The 19,293-nt window shown below is 51.2% G+C and overlaps 5 protein-coding genes across 5 annotated transcripts in view; 3 read left to right on the top strand and 2 right to left on the bottom strand.

Moving 5' to 3' along the window:
* Positions 1-557: 557 nt before the first annotated feature.
* Positions 558-2,454, top strand: Aud_000631 (sugar porter family MFS transporter; the record flags this gene model as incomplete). Its single annotated transcript, XM_043286138.1, has 5 exons — positions 558-1,083; positions 1,133-1,605; positions 1,663-2,008; positions 2,074-2,150; positions 2,206-2,454. 5 exons carry the CDS (start codon positions 558-560, stop codon positions 2,452-2,454), a joined length of 1,671 nt encoding a protein of 556 aa, XP_043142073.1.
* Positions 2,455-2,662: 208 nt separating this feature from the next.
* Positions 2,663-8,460, bottom strand: Aud_000630 (putative NF-X1 finger and helicase domain protein; the record flags this gene model as incomplete). The annotated part of the gene is made up of 4 exons (XM_043286137.1): positions 2,663-3,985; positions 4,018-4,375; positions 4,425-8,393; positions 8,447-8,460. The coding sequence occupies 4 exons, from the start codon at positions 8,458-8,460 to the stop codon at positions 2,663-2,665; spliced, it is 5,664 nt and encodes a 1,887-aa protein (XP_043142072.1).
* Positions 8,461-9,471: 1,011 nt separating this feature from the next.
* Positions 9,472-10,058, bottom strand: Aud_000629 (uncharacterized protein; the record flags this gene model as incomplete). The annotated part of the gene is made up of 3 exons (XM_043286136.1): positions 9,472-9,853; positions 9,900-10,025; positions 10,054-10,058. 3 exons carry the CDS (start codon positions 10,056-10,058, stop codon positions 9,472-9,474), a joined length of 513 nt encoding a protein of 170 aa, XP_043142071.1.
* A 4,991-nt stretch (positions 10,059-15,049) lies between these two features.
* Positions 15,050-16,949, top strand: Aud_000628 (GMC family oxidoreductase; the record flags this gene model as incomplete). The annotated part of the gene is made up of 2 exons (XM_043286135.1): positions 15,050-15,295; positions 15,351-16,949. The coding sequence occupies 2 exons, from the start codon at positions 15,050-15,052 to the stop codon at positions 16,947-16,949; spliced, it is 1,845 nt and encodes a 614-aa protein (XP_043142070.1).
* A 1,613-nt stretch (positions 16,950-18,562) lies between these two features.
* Aud_000627 (cell wall mannoprotein 1 family protein) overlaps positions 18,563-19,293 on the top strand; it is a gene marked incomplete at both ends in the record, with an annotated part of 1,717 nt that continues 986 nt past the window's right edge. The window contains one exon of the mRNA XM_043286134.1: positions 18,563-19,114. Within this exon, the coding sequence (XP_043142069.1) occupies positions 18,563-19,114 (552 nt within the window). The remainder of the gene's footprint in view (positions 19,115-19,293) is intronic.

Here is a 19,293-nt window from a genome sequence, read left to right as displayed (position 1 = left end):
TTGATTCTAGTAAATTCGAGCATCTACAGCCTTGGTTTGACTTCGGCTGTCCCATGAATCCACCCGTCTAAAACGCCTCGTCGAGAGCGCCATACCGATCCGATACCCACTTGGTTATTTCCTCTTTGGGTTAAGAGTCTCCTCTCACTTCCAATAGCCGTCTGCTGCAAACGGCCTCGCTGCTATTCGACAGTCTCTTCTATGCGGATCTACATCTCCTTGATTCCAGCGCCGTCCAGTTATTGTTACCTGATTATTAGGCTTTGTTTCTTCTTTGCTCTTCTGTGCTTCGCTTCCCCGCCTCAGAATCATGGCTCGGGTAGTATCCGACTTGACCGTCCTACGCCGAATGTCTACGAATCAGCGATCGTGCTCGGTCTTTGCACCTGTCCAAGTCTCAATCACAATGGACGGCCCTCTGTAGACGTATATAAATCATGCTTCGGCTCTGTAGCTTGTTCCTGTCCTCTTCCATCTGACCAGCCACAAGTCTTGTCCTCCGCCACAACCTTATTGAACACACCCCCCTTCCCTCTTACTCCCTCTACTAGCCAGGTATGGCAAACAAACACCCTGACGTCGCCAAGGAGGTCTCCCCAGATGGTCGTGTAGGATTCAGCCATCATGCAGAGAACATCATGACCGACCGAGAGCCCTATGGGCCTCCCGGTATTCGTGGTCTCATCGCGAACCCATTTGTCTTTCTCTGTGCCGCATGTTCGACGCTTGGTGGTCTGGTGTTTGGCTATGACCAAGGTGTGGTGTCTGTCATTCTGGTGATGGACCAATTCCTGGAACGCTTTCCGGAGGTATCTCCTAATGCATCCGGTGCTGGTTTCTGGAAAGGCCTCATGACCGCCATGATTGAGTTGGGGGCTCTCCTTGGTGCGCTCAACCAGGGATGGATCGCGGACAAGATCTCTCGCCGGTACTCGATTATTGTTGCCGTCATCATCTTCACGATCGGGTCTGTGCTGCAGACTGCCGCGGTCGACTATGCCATGTTGACTGTAGCTCGATTTATCGGAGGGTTGGGAATTGGTATGCTGTCGATGGTTGCTCCGTTGTACATTTCCGAGATCAGTAAGTGGCCTGGTCATTCCCAGTCGGGACAGCACTGACGCTTGCCAAGGCCCTCCGGAGTGTCGCGGTACTTTACTGGTACTGGAAGAGTTTTGTATTGTCCTCGGGATCGTCATCGCATACTGGATCACATACGGCACCCGATTCATGGCGGGGGAATGGTCCTGGAGACTTCCCTTCCTCCTGCAGATGATTCCCGGTTTTGTCCTCGCCGGCGGTGTCATTGCCTTGCCCTTCTCTCCTAGATGGCTCGCATCCAAGGGACGCAACGAAGAAGCCCTCCAGAGTCTGTGCAAGCTGCGTCGGCTGCCTCCATCCGACAAGCGGGTCCGTCAGGAGTACCTCGACATCCAAGCCGAGGTCCGCTTCCACCAGGAACTGAACGCAGAAAAGCATCCTACCCTCCAAGGAGGCGGCACTCGGAAATCCTTCCTGCTGGAAATGGCCTCCTGGGCAGACTGCTTCAAGAAAGGATGCTGGCGACGAACGCACGTGGGCATGGGCCTCATGTTCTTCCAGCAGGTGAGTAACTGGCATTCTTTTCTCCCTTCGATCCCCGCTCACACATATACTGCATAGTTCGTCGGGATCAACGCCCTCATCTACTACTCCCCCACCCTCTTCGAGACCATGGGCTTAGACTACGACATGCAACTCCTCATGTCCGGCATCCTCAACATAACCCAGCTCGTCGGCGTCATGACCAGCGTCTGGACAATGGACAGCCTCGGCCGCCGCGTCCTTCTCCTCTGGGGCGCCTTCTTCATGACAATCTCCCACGTCATCATCGCCGTCCTCGTTGGCCTCTTCTCCAATAACTGGCCTGCCCACCGCCCCCAAGGCTGGGTCAGCGTCGCCTTCCTACTTTTCTACATGCTCAGCTTCGGCGCCTCCTGGGGTCCTGTCCCCTGGGCTCTTCCTTCGGGTACGTTTTCTCCTTTTCAGTATACCTTCTCACCCTAGACCAGAAACAGAACTGACAAACAGCAGAGGTCTTCCCCTCCTCCCTCCGCGCCAAGGGAGTCGCCCTCTCCACCTGCTCAAATTGGCTAAACAACTTCATCATCGTAAGCTCCCAAACCATCCATCCAGATCCTATCAGAATCAAGCTAATGACGGCAGGGCCTCATCACCCCGCCTCTGGTCGAAAACACCGGCTACGGCGCCTACGTCTTCTTCGCCGTCTTCTGTCTCCTCGCGCTCATCTGGACCTTCTTCTTCATCCCAGAGACCAAGGGCCGCACCCTCGAGCAGATGGACCACGTCTTCAAGGACAATTCCAGTGAAGCGGAGAAAGCGCGCCGACACGCTATCGAGGCGGAACTGTTGCGCGCGGAGTATGAGTATCGGAATGCGGATGTTGGGGCTTGATTTACGCTGGGGGGGTTTTGTGAACAGAACAGTCCACGGGTGGACTTTAATCTCTCTCTCTCTTCTTGATTGTACATCACTTGAACAATAGCTAGCATATAACGACGATTATGACTACTCTAACTGTCCTTATGACAAATAATTCTTCAACGAACGTGTTCTTCTTCCGTCAAGATTCATACAGCGCCTTACTTACCGAACTGTCGTCTCACAGCTGCATCCCCTCAAACGATCTCTCCAAATCATCAGCCCTCGTCACCCCCTCCGCAACCCGGTGCTCCCTGCCCCCAACCGGCTCCCCGCATTCAGGACACGCCGTCTGCTGCATCGCACCCCCACACTCACCAATCGTAAAGGGGTGTCCATTCCGGCAATAATACCAATGTCCCGTGCCATGGAACTCGCGCGCCATGGCCGCTACCACCGCCATGCGCTCTTCGTTCGTCACCAAGGTGTAGAAAGTCGAGTCCCGGAGCATTTTGTCGACGCTCTCGATATCGGGTAGAAGACCTCTCGTCTGGCTTAGGTGCTGCGTGCAGAGGGATCGCGCGCGAGCGACAGCGACTTGCGCGTCTTGAAGGTGTGTCTCCGCGGCTTGTGGAGAAAGGGTCTGGGATCTTTCCAGGGCGTGGAGGTGCGCAAGGAAAGTGTGGCCCTCTGCTTGCTGGCGGATACGGCCGGAGTCCTCTGCGAGGTTTATGAGTGCGGAGCACTGATCTCTTGCGTCTTGAAGGTTGAGGGAGATAGTGATATTGCCCGTTTGTGACGAGGCGCGGCCCTTGACGGTAAGGAAATCGGCTAGCAGGGCGATGTCGAGACGGAGGTTCAGGGCGGTAGCGAGGAGGACGCCCTTGGACTGGAGTATGGTGTTGTCGAAGTCAAAGTCTCCGTCGGTCTGGTTCCTTCGTTTGGCGTTTTCGACCATGCTGCGGACTCGGTCGTAGGGCTGTTCGTCCAAGGCTACTCGTTTGTGGTAGGCGACGACCTTGCTACGAAGCTTGGTTATATTCTCCCACCGGCCAGGGGATGTGTGGTGAACTAATTCCGCCATTGTCTTGACATTCTGCTGGATTGAGCCGTCGAGTTGCAGATGGTCGGGCCAGACTGGTCCTTTTCTACGTGCAACGTCTGTTTCCTGCATTAGCTTCACCTGTCGGGCGAGCTCCTCCTCCAGTGGAACGTATTCACGATTCAAGTAAAGGATGAACTTCTTGGTGGATTCGTCCAGGAGCGCTCGCCGCACAAGTCGACCGTACCTGGCAAGATCTCTCAATGACCCACGACAGGTAGCACACGTCTTGATATCATCCATGGAGAACGGGCGCGACGCATCGTTGATCGACATAGGTCTTCCTTGTTCATCGAGTTCATAGTGCTCTTGCAAGGCCATTTGCCCGTCCATGCTTTCCATGGTCAAGAAATGGCCACAGCGAGGGAAGATGCACGGATTTTCGTCCAGGTTGATGTTCTCGTACGTCTCGCCCAAGATAAAGTCCACAACCTGGTGTTTGATTTCTTCACTTCCACACGTCTGGCAGTACTTGTCGGACGGGCACTTCTCACCACACAACGACGGGCATTGGTGACCACACTGCAGCTTCTGGTCGCACCGTTTGGAGCACGGAATGTGGTTGCACGGGGCGGCGCAGGGCATTGTGCACGCGCTGTGTGGGCATCTGGAGAAGCATTGCTCTTCTGCACATGGGGTGCATGGCTCCCGGCATTTCCTGGTACATTTGGAGTGATTGCACTGCACGTCACAAGGTTCTTCGCACGGGGGACAAGGCTCGTCGCCATGGCAAACCGCAGTGCAGAAGTGAGAGCAAGTTGAGTGCTTGCGGCCGCACTTTTGCTGGCATCTTCCGTGGTCGATGTGGACATCCTCCCAATCAAGAAGCCGTAGGCAATGATGGCACGGCCGCTTGCATGTGTGTCCGCAAGTCAAAAGAGCATTACACTGCGCGGTACACGTAAAAGTAGCCAATTTCACATCTTCATGACATTGCACCCTGATCTCATGCTTGCAACGTTCGACTGTCTTGGTAACAGCCACCTTGCAGCGGACAGTGGACAGGTCCTGATCTTGCCAGCAGGGCAAAGTCGGCATTGAATGGCCGCATTCAAGCTTCCTATCCTCCTTGTACACAGTCACCATACACTTAACGGGGCAAGGATCACCACACCGCTTGACGCACGGATGGGTACACCCTTTGCGCGGACGAGGGCACGGCTGTGGGCAATACACGGCGTTGTGAAGCAGTTGCGAATGGCACTTTTGCTCACAAGCATGGCCGCAGGGAAGGCGATTGATGCAGCGCAGATTACAACCTCCTTCTGGGGATAGCTGCAAAAAATGGTCGGGCTCGGAAACAAGGAGTGGCGTATCAGGGTGACGGGGACACTGCAATTCCAGCTGTGATCCTATATTGCCCGACTGCCGAAGGATGTCAATGACCTGCGCCCACATGGGGACGTGAGCACAAGTCTCAGAATTGCCAATGATGTACATTCCATGCTGAGCTCGTGATAGGAGGACGTTTATTCTGTTTGACGTACGCAAGAACCCGCAGCGATTCTGAGGGTTACTCCGGACCAGCGATATGACGACGACTTTGGCCTCTTCACCTTGAAAATTGTCTATGGTCGCGACTCTCAAACTTTCCAGTAGGGTAGCTCTCGCGGCAGTCTTGACAACAGTTTCACCAGCTTCAAAGCCAGCACTCTGGAGCTGGTCGGCATCTCGTTCTCCAAGTGTGACGGTGAAGTGTTGCGAGAACAGCTGACGTAGTCGATGGAGTTGACCCAGATACGGAGTAATGACAGCAATTTCGCCGCTGTGATATTTGCCTTGGCACACGAGATGATTGACCACGGCGATTGTCATCTGAATCTCGTACTCATTCCAGTGGGAAGTCGCCAGCAGACTTGTATTGGCCGTGTCCGCCTCCGGCTCGCGATGGTCCAGCCAAAACAGTCTTCGGCGCATACCCACAACTTCTGGATAGCTTGACACGGATTCTGCATCTTCTATTTGAGGATATAGAGTATCCCGAATAAGTTGGGCGATGGAGGGATGCATCCTACGCTGCGTTTCCAGTGTGCTGAACGGAAGACCTAAACCCATGGCACTCTGCTGTTCCACCAGTCGCTCAAACAACGAAACGTCCAGAGAGTACTTTTCGCCACCTCTGGGATTCTCGCGTGAGAGATCGTAATTTTGAACCTGCGGACGGAGTTGTAGGTGATCACCAATGAGGATGGCGTGTTCGACCGAGGGCAACAGAGCTGTGAGAAGGTGTGCTTCCAGGACCTCGCCGGCTTCTTCACACATCACCACTTTGGATTGTAGCTTTCGCAGCATGTTTAAATTCCTAGCGAGACCGGATGTGGTGACTCCAATAACATCAGCATCTGCCAGACAGCGAAGATCCACTTCGTCCCGAACGTTGTCGAAATTGGCTTTGGCCCTATGGTGTGCTGAGCAGAGCCGCGTGACTTTATCATGCACCAGCTTAATGACTTCTTTCGTCCATATCTGGTACAGAGCCTCTCTTTCTTTTTGGGACAATTGAGACGGATTTAGTGACATGAGTACGTCGAAATGTCGTATCTCATCTCCTGGTCCCCCAGCCTGGACCCAACGCCTGATCACATCACTAGGCTTGCCGTGCTGAACCGTCTCCCAACCGTCTTCGTCTTTACCGAACAGACCAGAATAATAGCGTGGATATACTTCGTGCAGGTGAGGGATGAGATGAGTGGCTAACAAGTCCTGATTGATTTTCAGGGCAGAGAACTCTTCCTCGCACTCCTCTATCTCGCAATGGAGGCGATATTGATCTTCTCGCTCCCTCTTGGTCTTCTCGGCATCCTTCGCGATGTGTCGCAGATTGAGAAACTTCAGCTGGTCGGACTTGGACTGCGAACCGATCCGGATTATCTGCGACGTCACTCCTTTGTCAATGAGAGCATCCAACAACTGATCCAGAGCATGATTCGTATAAGTAACACATAACACAGGACCAAGATTTGTCTTTCCTTGCTTTTTATTTGCCAGCAGGACTCGGATAAGCGCGACACCTGTGTAACTCTTACCCGTACCAGGAGGCCCTTGGATCAAGCCAATTCGGTGTTGAAGGCTATGGACCAAGGCCATCGCTTGGGCTCTGTCGAGGGTTGAGTTGCGTTGCAAGCATTCTATATCGACTGGTTTATTGGCTTGGATGAATAAATCGGCCTTGTTATTCATCAAGCAACGAAGGTTGAAGCGAAATCCGGGTCTCAACGCATAAAGGGGAGGAGGAATATCAACTGGGCCAACATCGCCGTTCGGGACCAGAATCTCTATGAATGGTAGCTCCCTGTCCTCCTTAATTTTCTTCAGAGCTCGCAAGGTTGGTTCGAATCCAGCCAGTAGAATACCTGGGAATTCGACAACAGAAAAATCGCGTTTATTCAGGACCTTGTACAATATTGTGCGGACCATTCCGGGTTTCGCATCGACCAGCGTCATCTTGACTGATGCTTCCTTTGGGTCAGCCCACAGGGATGCCGCAGCTTCACTTGCTTTATTGGCATCGTCTGTTTGCTTTTTGGAGGACCTGACTTGGCCGTCCACGACGGTACAGAAGACGACAGTCTTTCCATTGCGTCCATTCATAATGAGACACACAAGAGCACCGGATTGCAAACGCTTCGACAACTGCCACCAGTTTTCCCGATCCTTGGCGGACATCTCACTGACCCGTGGCGGTTGAGGAAATTGGACTTTGAATTGGAAACCAAGGAATTTGTCAAAGTAGATCTGTCCGATCGTTGCATGAGGATAGATGTGTGTCCGGACCTGGGAAGTCCGTCCGCCTGATCCTTTTGACCCCTTGAGCTCCTGATGAATAGCATCGCGCAGCTGACCAATTGTATCTTCTCTTAGTAGGCGGAAATTCCGGTCCAACAAACCGTCCAGACCACCAACATGCCACTGGCTAGGATCATTGACGGGTAGATATTCGATACGCGAGCTCTGGATCTCATCTAGGGTTGGCATGATCGCGATCTTCACAATATCGGTATGATCGTTATCATGTCTGCCACCGGGGGGTTCGCGATGTACGGTAAATGTTGCAGTAGACTTCGGTTCACATTTGGGCTTATCGTTCGCAGGTGCAGATGGTAGCAAGCTGCCAATTTCCAGTCGGCGCAGAAGGTGGTCGAGAAGATTGCGCGAGTGGTGGAGAGAGCTTGCCAGGCCACTCTCGGTCATCTGGAGAAAGAGCTGCTGAAACCTGTTTGCTTGGTCTTTGAGTGTATCCTGAACGAATGCGGTGGAGTTGAGATCGACGATTTTTGCAAAGACGAGCAGTGAAACTTCCAACCACTCCACGGCTGTCTCCTCGTTGCTGGTTGTCGATAGCACATCGCATATTGAGCTCAGGAATAGCGCTGCCCTGCGACCATTGATACCAAAGAGCACGTTGAAAATAGTTCCCACTGCTTGTTCCAAGATCAGCGAGGATAAAACCCTAGGGTGCGAGACGGTTTCCAGCAGAGGAAGGACCTGTGACCGGAAGACTTCTCCCTTTGCCATCGACTCAGCCTTGGGGAATTTCTCCTCCACAAGATCTCGGATACGTTCCAATCCTGTCTCCCCAGCTAGTTCGCGTATCACATCTTGCATAAGACCAGCGTCGACTTCGACAAACTGTCGAGCATCCCGGAAGAAGTTCTCCAACTTCGCGCGACCTGGTCGAGACGAACGGGAGTCTGTGGCTAGGGTATCCTTCCAGGATTGAAATCGTTTCTCTGAATCTGACAGCTCCGGTCTTTTGGGTCTCGCGTCCCGTTTTGATTGGTCGTCGTCTCGCCTTCCGGGGTCATTTACGTGTTGAAACTTGCAGTTTTTGAAGGAACAGGTTCCCCTTCTGGCAAAGTTTTTGCAAATCCTGAAGGCCGTTAGTATTGTGTTCCCAATATCGGACTGGTCCGAGCGACGTACTTGGGTCTTGCCATGTTTACGGTCGACGTGTCTCGCTAGATAAGAGCCTCACTACCACTGCTCGATAATTGAGGGAGAAGAGCTGACTGGGTAGGAGAAGAATGAAGAAGTTCCACGTGGTTAGGCTTTGATGTGTTAGATTGGAAAGTCAAGCCGTCAAGGTGGAAACGTAAAGCTATGAGAAAGAGCGATAGATAAAAGAAGACAACAAAAAGCAAGGTAGAGGCGAGAAGAAAGTGAAAGTTGACGAGCTCATCTCGTTTTATAAGAGCAGAGCACAACAGATCTGATGTTTTAGGGTGAGGACGCCTTGCACTGCGGCAACTGTGAGCACAAAGCATTATTTTGAGACATTCACAGCCAACAGACTGTCTTCCCAAGCAATGCTTTGTGTTGGAACAAAGTCACGAGTAGTATTTCTCCAGCCTTTTGCTATGAGCAGGCATTCTTGTATCATCGTTAGATGAGCTGCGCCACTGGAAGCTGTGCCACTGCGGTCTCCGATGCTGATAACCACTCATTCTACCTTCCATACTCACACTCTGTAGGTGTGTATCACCTTTTATCTAATGTTTGCCTTGACAGTAATCGCATGTCGACTCATAACATTTCTTGGACACAGCAGGTGGGTGAAGCGCTCCATAATCTGGCTGACCGCTCAAGGAATTGTCACCAACCAAGACAGTACTACAACGGTTTACTCACTGGAAAAATACCGAGTCTGGACAGCATAGCTGTTTATCACTGCACCATGGTTGATCTTAATGCAGATTCGCCGTCTCTCGTTCAGAACCTGCTCTCTTATCTTTCAGACTCTGTCTCCCTCGCAGTATTCAATAACCGCTCAGGTTACCAGGCTCAATTCGGAGGCTTTCTGTCAACTTTCGACCAACAAAATACTGTCCCAGCTACATACGCGGCTTTCCTGATTGCCAGACTGGGCTGTCTCTGGAAGAGGAGGCAACAAAGTGATCCGACCGTCTAATCAAACCTCATCTATATAAAATCTAATTACAACCCTTATATCAGTCAGCAGGCGGATGCAACGAATAAGGTGGCGGCGGATCATCCTCCCGCGCACTTCTCCTCCTTGTCCTCTCCTGCAGCGGAATCGGCGGTCCCCAGGAGAACCCCGCTCGCGCTTTATAGTTCCTCGCCATCCTCTGCTCGTACCAGATGATCAACCCCACAATCACAATGCCGGCGATACTCACTCCCACCGCTATCCCCACCTTCGCGCGAGTGGTCAACCCTCGCCCGCTTGTGCCTGTCACTCCTGTACCGTTGCAGGTGGAGTTGGAAGTCGGGGCTGCATACTTGAGGGCGCTCTGGAAGGAACTGCAGTCAATGGGGTTGGTGGTGTTGATTGTAACACGAGTGACCTGGGTGAGGGAGGGAAACCCGGCGCTACAGCAAGTGAGTTTTAGGCCAAATGATGTATGATAGATCATACCTTGTGATGTTTCCATTCAGCTGGATGGTCTCCGTGGAATATAAGCTTGTGAAATTGACGTCTAGACGGGATGATGACTCGACTGTGATGTTGCCCTGGGTTGATTGTAGGGAGTCCAGAGAAAGACTATCTCATTAGCACGCAGGTAACATACAACATATGCCTATGATGGACATACCTGGATATTGCACCCTGGAGATCGAGCATATCGCCCACTGAGTGTAGTTTTGGTAGATTCAGGTCTAAAGGTGCACCGTAGTTATGAATCAAAAGTCCTGATGGGCCAAAATAATTCCTTGTTTGCATGTTGGCCGTTTCGAGGACAGGCATCGAGAATCTAGCCACCGTCAGCTCGGAGAAGAGAGATGCATATGCATATGCTGACGACGCACTCTGTAATCACTCCGGAGAACTGGACAAAAGTCGCAGATTTCAGTGCAGGAAAGCTAAGCGGGAGTTGAGCATAGGCTTCTTTATTGAGGTAATCCGCGGCGACTGTATCAGACCCCCGCATGCTGAGATTGCCATTGACTTGCTCCAAAGCGTCAAATCTCACACTAAGCTGGTTACTCAGGTGTCTGCTGTCAAGCGCCCTGCAGGAACGGAATGAATACCTTGAATAATTCCCCGCCAGCGAGATACTCGTCGCTTGTTTCAACGACCGAAAGTCCACTGCGCCGGTCAACGGTACGGCCAGATTAATCGAGCCGACGGCAGTCGCTTTTGGGGCGGATACATCTATTATCTCTTGACTACTTGGGAGACGAACGTTAATGCCTCCCAGGTACAGCACATCCGGCAGCGAGATAGACGTGAGTTCAAACGTCCCATTAGGGGCGACATAGGTGATGACTCCGCTAATATTGGCGACATTGGGGAGAGAGAATGATCCGTTAAAGCTTTCCAGTAGAGTAATATCATCGACAATTGTGGTGCAGTTATGCGTGGAGAACCAGTTCAGGTCATCGGACGAGGCGAGATGGAATGCGGCAGGTGAGTTCCGGAGGTTGGGATCAGTGCTCCGCTCACAGGTTGTCGCAGCAACAACTTGTTATGTCAGATTTATAGGTCTTGGTAAGAGTAAGCAGGCTTACATGGCGATACAGAAACTAGCAGTGCTGTGACTGCACAGCGATGGAAATGTCTCATCGTATAGCATCAAATTGAGATGCGGAGAAGATAAGAACAATCTGTGGGAGAAGACGACCAGGCGCCAGGGGCCTGGGCATGATAAGTGTCTAACTAGTTATTAATAAGAATAGTGGCTTGGACTGGGCGCGCTTGGGTGCTGGCTAGCAGTGTTAGAAAACAATCTGCAGTGGCGGCTCGTCTTATGCCTTGGCGCTTCGAGAGGGGTAGATGGGCACGGAGTAATAGACAAGCATAAGACGGGTCATCAGCGGCTAAAGTCAATCTGAAGCGCTGGGTATTAGCTAGCCTCCGTACTTTGAACTCATCGTATCAAGTGCTGTGAAGTGTCAAGCGATGAGGCTGTGTTAATGCGCGTCTGATGTTGCTCAATCCAGGGCTCGCACATGGGTGGTCGGATTTGACAGCCTATCAGTCTTTGTAGAGTTGTCAATATACAACAGACTTGACTGGCCAACTTGTCAATTTCAGAGTTATCGCCAAGGCACGAAACGTAAATAAGGTGCAAGTCCCGTTGGATGCCCAGAGAGTCGTCAAACTCAATCCGATGGGCACAGCCGACGTCGGAGATGGTCTTGGAGACGAAGATAAAGGTACCAGGATAGAAGGATATCAAGTTATTGGTTTCAGTATTTTCCTTCTGGTCGAGTAATAGGATAACGATATTGATTATTTCCATGAAACTCATATATACATTAACTAACCTGCATCTCTATATAACAGCAACGCCGCGTACTTCCAGTGAAATCCAAAATCGCGCATGTGATCCTTGTCCTAAAACTAGTATCGATAACCTGTGTATGAGTGGCCTACCATGGCGCAGCAGTAGGAGTGACAGTGGTCCCACTGCATTGACTCGGGGCCGTAATAGCAGTCGACCGACCGCAAGACGCAGGTCTCGGTTGCAAGGAGTTGAAATAGGATTACCTCTTGAGCGGAAATGACACGGCGACGGACATAGTTTCATTCCATGCAACAGGAAACAGGCGACAGGCTGACCTCCAGGGGATAGATTGTTAGCTAAGTTGATGATCGACGACCAGTCCGAAAATAATTGCAAAACAGCTGATCTGGGGAACCAATTTGACCCATACAATTTCCCAAGCTATCCGATCGAACAGATCGTCCTGATAACACCCCAAAATTCTTATTGTTCAAGGACGACTAAGGGGCAGCCTCGGGAGTCAGTGACAACCTTTTGAGGTATTCTACCACAGGACATTCCTTAGACTGGTCTGGAAGAGGAGCAGACTCATATGCTCAGGTCAATTAGGGCCATTCCGACAAGGTCCTGTTCCTCAGCCGCTGTTCATTGCAAAACGTTTGGAGAACAGGACGGAGCAGCCGAAGAACACGAGATTATGTTTCGGAGGTGCTTCCCCACTTGTCATTTACATTGACAATGAGCATAGCACATATTATCAACCAGTCGTCCACAGGAGCCAGACAATCATCAAGTTTTCCTTCGTTCCAGCTGCCTAGGCCCACGGCTCAATAGCAGCGACGTACGTTCAGAGAGCATGGCCAACTCCGAGAGGCGAAAAGGTGATGATGGAAAGCACCATTATCCGGGCAGGTTATATCATGTATGTTGCCAGGCAATGGCATAATGCGAACCGACCCAAGTCCCGTCATGGATGCTGCGTGGTTGCGAGATGAATTGTGGAGAGACTCGGAAAGTAAGGAGAGAATACAGTGAAAGGATGCATAATTTTGCAGCTTAGATAAAGTCAAGATGTGAACTGAAGCCCTACCCCTTCTTCAGGCAGTCGACGTTGAACTTTAACAGTCGAGAAGTACTAGACTGCTGTAGACGTCTGGGATGATCCATGCAGATATAGGGAAGCCATAGGCACTCAGGTTATTATTTGCCGCCAGATATCTAGGACCCACAATAAATACCACTCTATAAAACGTGGTCCTGAAAGGTCTTAAGTTATAGATATATATGCGCTGTCCATGTGCGAATGAAACGTCTCCAGAGGGAGATACTGATCCGCATGTTCCCTGGGATATATACATAGTTTAGCAGGGTAGTCTGAGGAGCATACTTGTTGTTGCTGTGATACAGCTTTGATATGTACTATAAGAGCCATTTTAGAGGGCATCACTTCCAGTAATGCCTTCGTAGCGCTAGACTAAGGTAGATCGTCATTTCCTACAACCCGGACTGATCCTTGTTGTTCTCGCTCTACGGAGCCCTATTCATTTCCCAATTAGGCAAACACATGGGCAACAGATGAAGGCCTGTCATGTCGTATCTTCAACAAACCAGGGGCCGGTAGGGCAGTGGGTAACCCCTAACCCAGCTGCACTGCTGGGCCCTGGTTCGAGACAGGCCCTGGTCGCCCCTCTGGTATAAATTTACTGATTAAAGAAGAGGGAGCGGCTGGGGCTTGGGCGGATCAGAGAGGGGCCTGTACGGCTTCCTTTCTGATCCGTTTTATTTCTCGAATGGCTATATATTTCTCTTTCTCAACGCGTTTTGTTTTTACTGGCTCTATGTACCATTTGATTTCTTTGCCTTTGTGGTATTGGATGTTTTGTGGTTGAGGACCTGTCAGAGAGGCAGCTCCTCCCCTACTGCAGCAATTTCACTCTCGAAATATGGCCTTTACAGCGAACTGTTTTTCTCTCGATCCCGCGGTATGTCCTTATTTGGACTCTGTCTCTGTCCTCGTCTCCATTTTGTCTGCTCTGACACTTCTGCTTACCCTCCCTGATAACTTACACTTGCTGACCTCATACTTCATACGTGTCAGGCTGAGACATCAGACGCATGCGTCATTCATGCACTTATTTGAAGCGATACAGCTTTCTCTCCTGCTAGGAGATGTCTATAGAGTTCATGGCGCAAGACGATCCAACATTGCGAACGGAGATTGCGACGACGACCACGACGTTTTCTGAAGGCCGACGTAATACCACATCACTAGAGCTCGATCTCCAGTATCAGACATACATGGCAGGAAGCTCGGGAGTTACAGTTCCTATCATCATGCAAATTGAATCCGCAGCGCATTGTGTTATTGATACGCTTCCACGCATACAACAGTGAGGATGACAATCGGCAGTCTGTATAGTGCAATGACACATCAGAACAGATAGACACGATATCTCAGAGCATACAGAACAGATGGACAACTTTTGAAGGGAGCGAAAGCTGTCCGAGGGACTGAGGACTTAACGTGACGCTGGTGGAGCGGCTTCATACGTGCAGGTGCGCATGGCGTGACCTCTCATTGCAGGAACCGAATTCTGCTCGAGGAGTGCTGTGAGCTCGTGCATATTTGCCCTAGCTGAACGCCACCAGGGGTATACTCTCTAAACAATATCTTCACCCGGAGGTAATTTAAAGGTACCTAGGCCGTGTTCTCGTCTAGTTAAGGGGAGGCATTGTCGAACTCTTAAAGTAATAAACTGGGATTGCTCCGCGGAAGTGAGGTCTCACTTGACATTGAACGACATTTAATGTTGATCTCTGGCAATTCAAACCATTTGGCGGCCTTTCCAGATTCAAGGGGTTTTAACGAATTATAGACTTTCAGGCCCCCAGCACGACAATGAACTTGTGATCTCCCCAAGAGAGCAGAATGCTTCGAGAACCGCTTTAGAGCTGGGTGCAACTGATTTGATCTCGAAGGAAAATTACTGGAGTCAGACATAGTAATCGACTCACGTTGGCTGCAACCTTAAAGTGTTGTCTACTGCGGTGCCTTTGCTTCTCTACACAGTCTCAACCACTACCGGGGTCGAACCCGTTGATCAGGCCGCTCACTAAAGCACTGACCTGGACCAATGTAATCACAGTAAGATCAACGTAGGAAAGCAACACATGCAGTCTGACATTGCCTCGCGTCAGACTATAAACAGGCAGAGGTACCCCTCCTTCATATGACTCTTGTCACATAAACATTTGAGCTGAAATGCTGACGGTTAGGTTTGAGATACCTACTGATTGCTCTTCTCACTGACCGGATCTTCGTAAATTGTGATTAAAAATGACTGTCGTCGACACTGACTCGGCTGCTGGGCTAGACGTCGCCGTCTTTGACTTTATCATTGTGGGAGGTGGCACGTCCGGCTTAGTCGTCGCCAACAGATTGACGGAAGATCCGAATACCAGCGTTCTTGTACTGGAAGCAGGAACAAACCGCTTGACTGACCCGCGCATCTTGGTGCCAGGACTGGGGCCTACAACGTACGGAGATCCGGATTTCGACTGGGACTTTAGATCTATCCCTCAGGTACGCCCAAGCAGCAACGCTGACATTCCCACTAGCTGACATGCTTCTTCGACAGGAACAACTCAATGGTCGTCAGCTGCTCGCAACCAAAGGCCGTACCCTGGGAGGATCCTCCGCGATCAACCTCGGATTGGTTGTCTACCCATCGCGGTCGGGGATGAATGCATGGGAGAAGCTCGGAAATCCGGGCTGGGGATGGGACGGTATTGAACCGTACCTCCGCAAATTCCATCAGGCCACTCCGCCGTCCGACGCAATTCGTGAGTTTTTCACGGGGATGAAATACGACCAGGAAGATCAGGGCAGTAATGGGCCAGTTAAGGTGTCTTTTGGAGACCAATACATGCCGTTCCACGGAGCGTGGTTGGAGACTTTTAAGAACCTGGGGTATCCGCAGGTAGAAGATCCCATTCGAGGCGCAGGAACAGGACCGTTTGTCAGCCCTGGCGCGGTGGATCCTGTCACCCATACGCGCAGCCATGCAGGGTCAGGTTATTTCGGCGCAGATATACAGCGTCGCCCGAATCTACGAGTAGTGACGGGCGCGCTGGTGGAGAGGATTGTTCTGGAAATCCGCGAGGCTTCTGCTATCGCCACCGAAGTGCAGTTCTGCAAGGGAGAGCAAACGTACTCGGTCCCTGCGACCAAGGAGGTTATTCTCGCCGCAGGAGCAACGCAGACTCCACAGATATTGGAGCTCTCTGGCATTGGTCGAGCAGACCTCCTCCGCTCGCATGGCATCATTCCAGTCATTGATAGTCCAAATGTTGGGGAGAACCTGCAAGATCATGGATTGGTAGCTTTCGGGTACGAAGTAGCAGATGGGATGCCCTCAGGAGACATGGCAAGAGACCCAGCAGTGGCTGAGGCTGCCATGGAAGCGTATAAGAAAGATGGCTCCGGACCATTGGGCATGGTCCCATTGGTGTCGGCATTTATGCCTTGCATGAACCTCTCCACAGCAAATCGTCGCCAGTTGCTCTCGACAATCGATGCGTCGATCACTTCTGGTAATTTGCCGCGCGCGCAGCAGAAGCAGTACCCTATTCTTCGAAAGCTGCTGGAGGATCCCGATGAGCCCACAGCGCAGTACATCCTGGCCCCTTTCCAGATTCTGCCCCGCGAGGGCAACAGTCCCAAAGGCCTCCTCTCAATGAGTCATCCAGGATGTTTCATCACCATTGTCGCCGCACTGAGCTATCCATTGTCTCGCGGTTCGGTGCACCTCCAGTCCGCAGACACCAAAGCAGTGCCCGCCATCGACCATGGCATTCTGCGTCACCCCGCAGACCTCGAGCTCCATGCACGTCACAGTATTTGGACCGAGACATTGGCCGAAACCGAGCCAATAGCCTCTCTACTTAAGAAGAAAGGAGCACGGCTGCACACACCCGAGCGACTTACTGACGTGGAGAGGGCCAAGGAACTGTGTAAGGAACTCGTACTGTCCGAGTGGCATACCAGTGGGTCATGTGCAATGATGCCACGCGATGACGGTGGAGTGGTGGATCCGAAGCTTAAAGTATATGGGACGGCGAATGTGCGGGTGGTGGATGCCAGTGTGTTTCCACTGGAGCCCCGGGGAAATATCCAGGCCACGGTGTTTGCGGTGGCTGAGAAGGCGGCAGATATTATCAAGCAGGACTCTCTCTAAGCTTTGTTAAGGCTGATGGTAATCCGAGTCATACCGGCTTTCATTTGTCTTACAACTTCTCAGGAGGACGTTGAGTGTGATGTTAGTGAGATTCAAAGTTTGTTAGTGACTGTGATTATTTATAGATAGGGCCCGTGGGTTCTTTGGGCGCGGCTTTGGTCTAGTAGTAGCTTTCAGAGGATTAGAGGCAGGACTAAGTCAGAATAGACCGGAAATTGAGGATCCTACTAAAGACTGAACTCATTATTACTCAAGAATGTGATGTGACATTAAATGCATGCATCTTCATTTACTGCCTTAGGCCGCTAGTAAGAAGCACTGCAGAGACCTCGGCACGTTGCATCTTTGACCTGTCTGATCTTCCTTAACTGCGCTCTTCCCAACCACCTCATCATTCCAATTCATCCACCAACGATACGTCCACACAAAAGCAGAAAAGAATACGAGGCAAGAATCTATCTGCAGGGTCTCCTAAAGTCAAATCCTCCATTGACTCGAATCTGAACGGTGATCCGGCTGACTTCTCCGGGGAGACATGTCTTACAACCCCGCATCGCCATCAGCATCACCGACACTAAATCATGGTCAGGTTACATTGCCATTGGGAAGCCAAGTCACTAGTTCTACGCTAGACTGCTAGACATGCTAGAAGTCTCCTACAGCAACGGTGATGGGCCAATCTCGCGAGGGGAAGCAATTTAAGAGTCTAAGCGAAAAGACTAATCTAATTACCTTGTTCGCAACATAACCTGTTTCTAGGAAAGATTCTGAGTCAGGCCCTATCAGGAACAAGGGGACAACACAAAGTTTACAACGTCAGTGGACGCCTAAACAGTGGAGAAGCTGTTGGAATTTGAGAGTGTTCTCTCGTCTGTCTACGCTTTGTTGGTGTTGGACTCAGACCAGGATGATTGTCTATCACTCTGTGTGTCTCACTCTCCCCCGGAGACTTTCTTGTTTTTCTGGCAATGGCATCATCTATTACTCAATATGACATATGAGATTGACGAAAGGAAAGGTCTGAGAGAAACTCTGCATCCTACCTTTAGCTCTGTCCGTTGCTTATTGGATACAGTTGTACTGACAGACACCTGTCCAGTTACCATCCCGTTGCCAGCACCAACCTCGTTATTCTAGCAATATATTGCACCCAATCAGACAATCGTCGACGGTCTTGCCACTGACTTGCTCTAAAGAACGGTCCCACGTCGTAGTTCCTTAGCTCATATTCGATAATTTGGTCAGCCACTTCCATGAGAGAAGGCGTGCACTAACCTCAAAAGAGCATTTCCCTTCGTCGCTCGTCCGGGGTCTTCACCAATGTCTATGAACGAACTGGCATACCCCGGATCGAACGGAAATGAGTCTCATTATCGAAGTCAAAGCGAGGTAATCCCACGGATGCAAGGTGATGACACATGTGACTTGACCACCAGCCTCCAGGACGAGATTAAATAGTCCTGGGATGGTACCTCGAGGTATCTATCTTGGCTGATATTTCCTCACCTGCTGTAAATCTGTCGCTCGTTACAGTAGTAACCAGTCGTCCCTCGCTTGATCTTTGTTTACACCCATCACAGTCGTTTATCGTCTGATACTATTTGGTTGCTTCAATGCGGTTCTCTGCGTTAACCTCCCTCCTCGCCTTGGGAGCCTTCACCGGCGTCCTCGCGACGCCCACAAAGGTCTCCAGGGCACCCTCGCTGGTGGAGCGTGACTTTGCCACGGTCACCAGTGTTGTCGCTGCCATTTCGTCCAAGGTCGATGCTCTGGATGCGGACATCAACGCCTACACTGGAGGCGACACGTCCGCCATTGTTGGCGCTTCTGCAGCCCTCATCTCCACCATCAACGATGGCACCTCCACCGTTGCGGCCCAGCCAGCTCTGAGCCAAACTGACGCTCTGAATCTGGTGAATCCAATCTTGGCCCTGACCAACAAGGTCAAGACCACCATCAATGACCTCGTCTCCAAGAAGGATCTGATCGTCGCTGCCGGCGCGGGTCCTACTACCTATCAACAGTTGCTGGACCAGTACGCGGCCTCCTCGAACTTGGCTACGACCCTGTCTAGCAAGGTGCCGGATGCTCTCAAGGACGTCGCTAAACAGCTGTCCTCGGGAATCACTTCGGCCATCCAGACGGGCATCGATGCTTACAAGGATGTGGGCACCGTCACGACCACTACTACTTCGACGACTTCCACTACCCCTACCACTACCACTACCACTACCACTACCCCTACAACTACAACTACCACTACAACTACCCCTACAACTACCCCTACGACTACCTCCACTCCATGTGAGACTACTACTACTACCACAAAGACTACCCCTACGAC

Source organism: Aspergillus udagawae (genome assembly GCF_001078395.1).
Source record: "Aspergillus udagawae IFM 46973 DNA, scaffold_1, whole genome shotgun sequence".
NCBI lineage: Eukaryota > Fungi > Ascomycota > Eurotiomycetes > Eurotiales > Aspergillaceae > Aspergillus > Aspergillus udagawae.
Note: the sequence above shows the minus strand (reverse complement) of the source record. Positions and strands in the feature narration are given on the sequence as shown.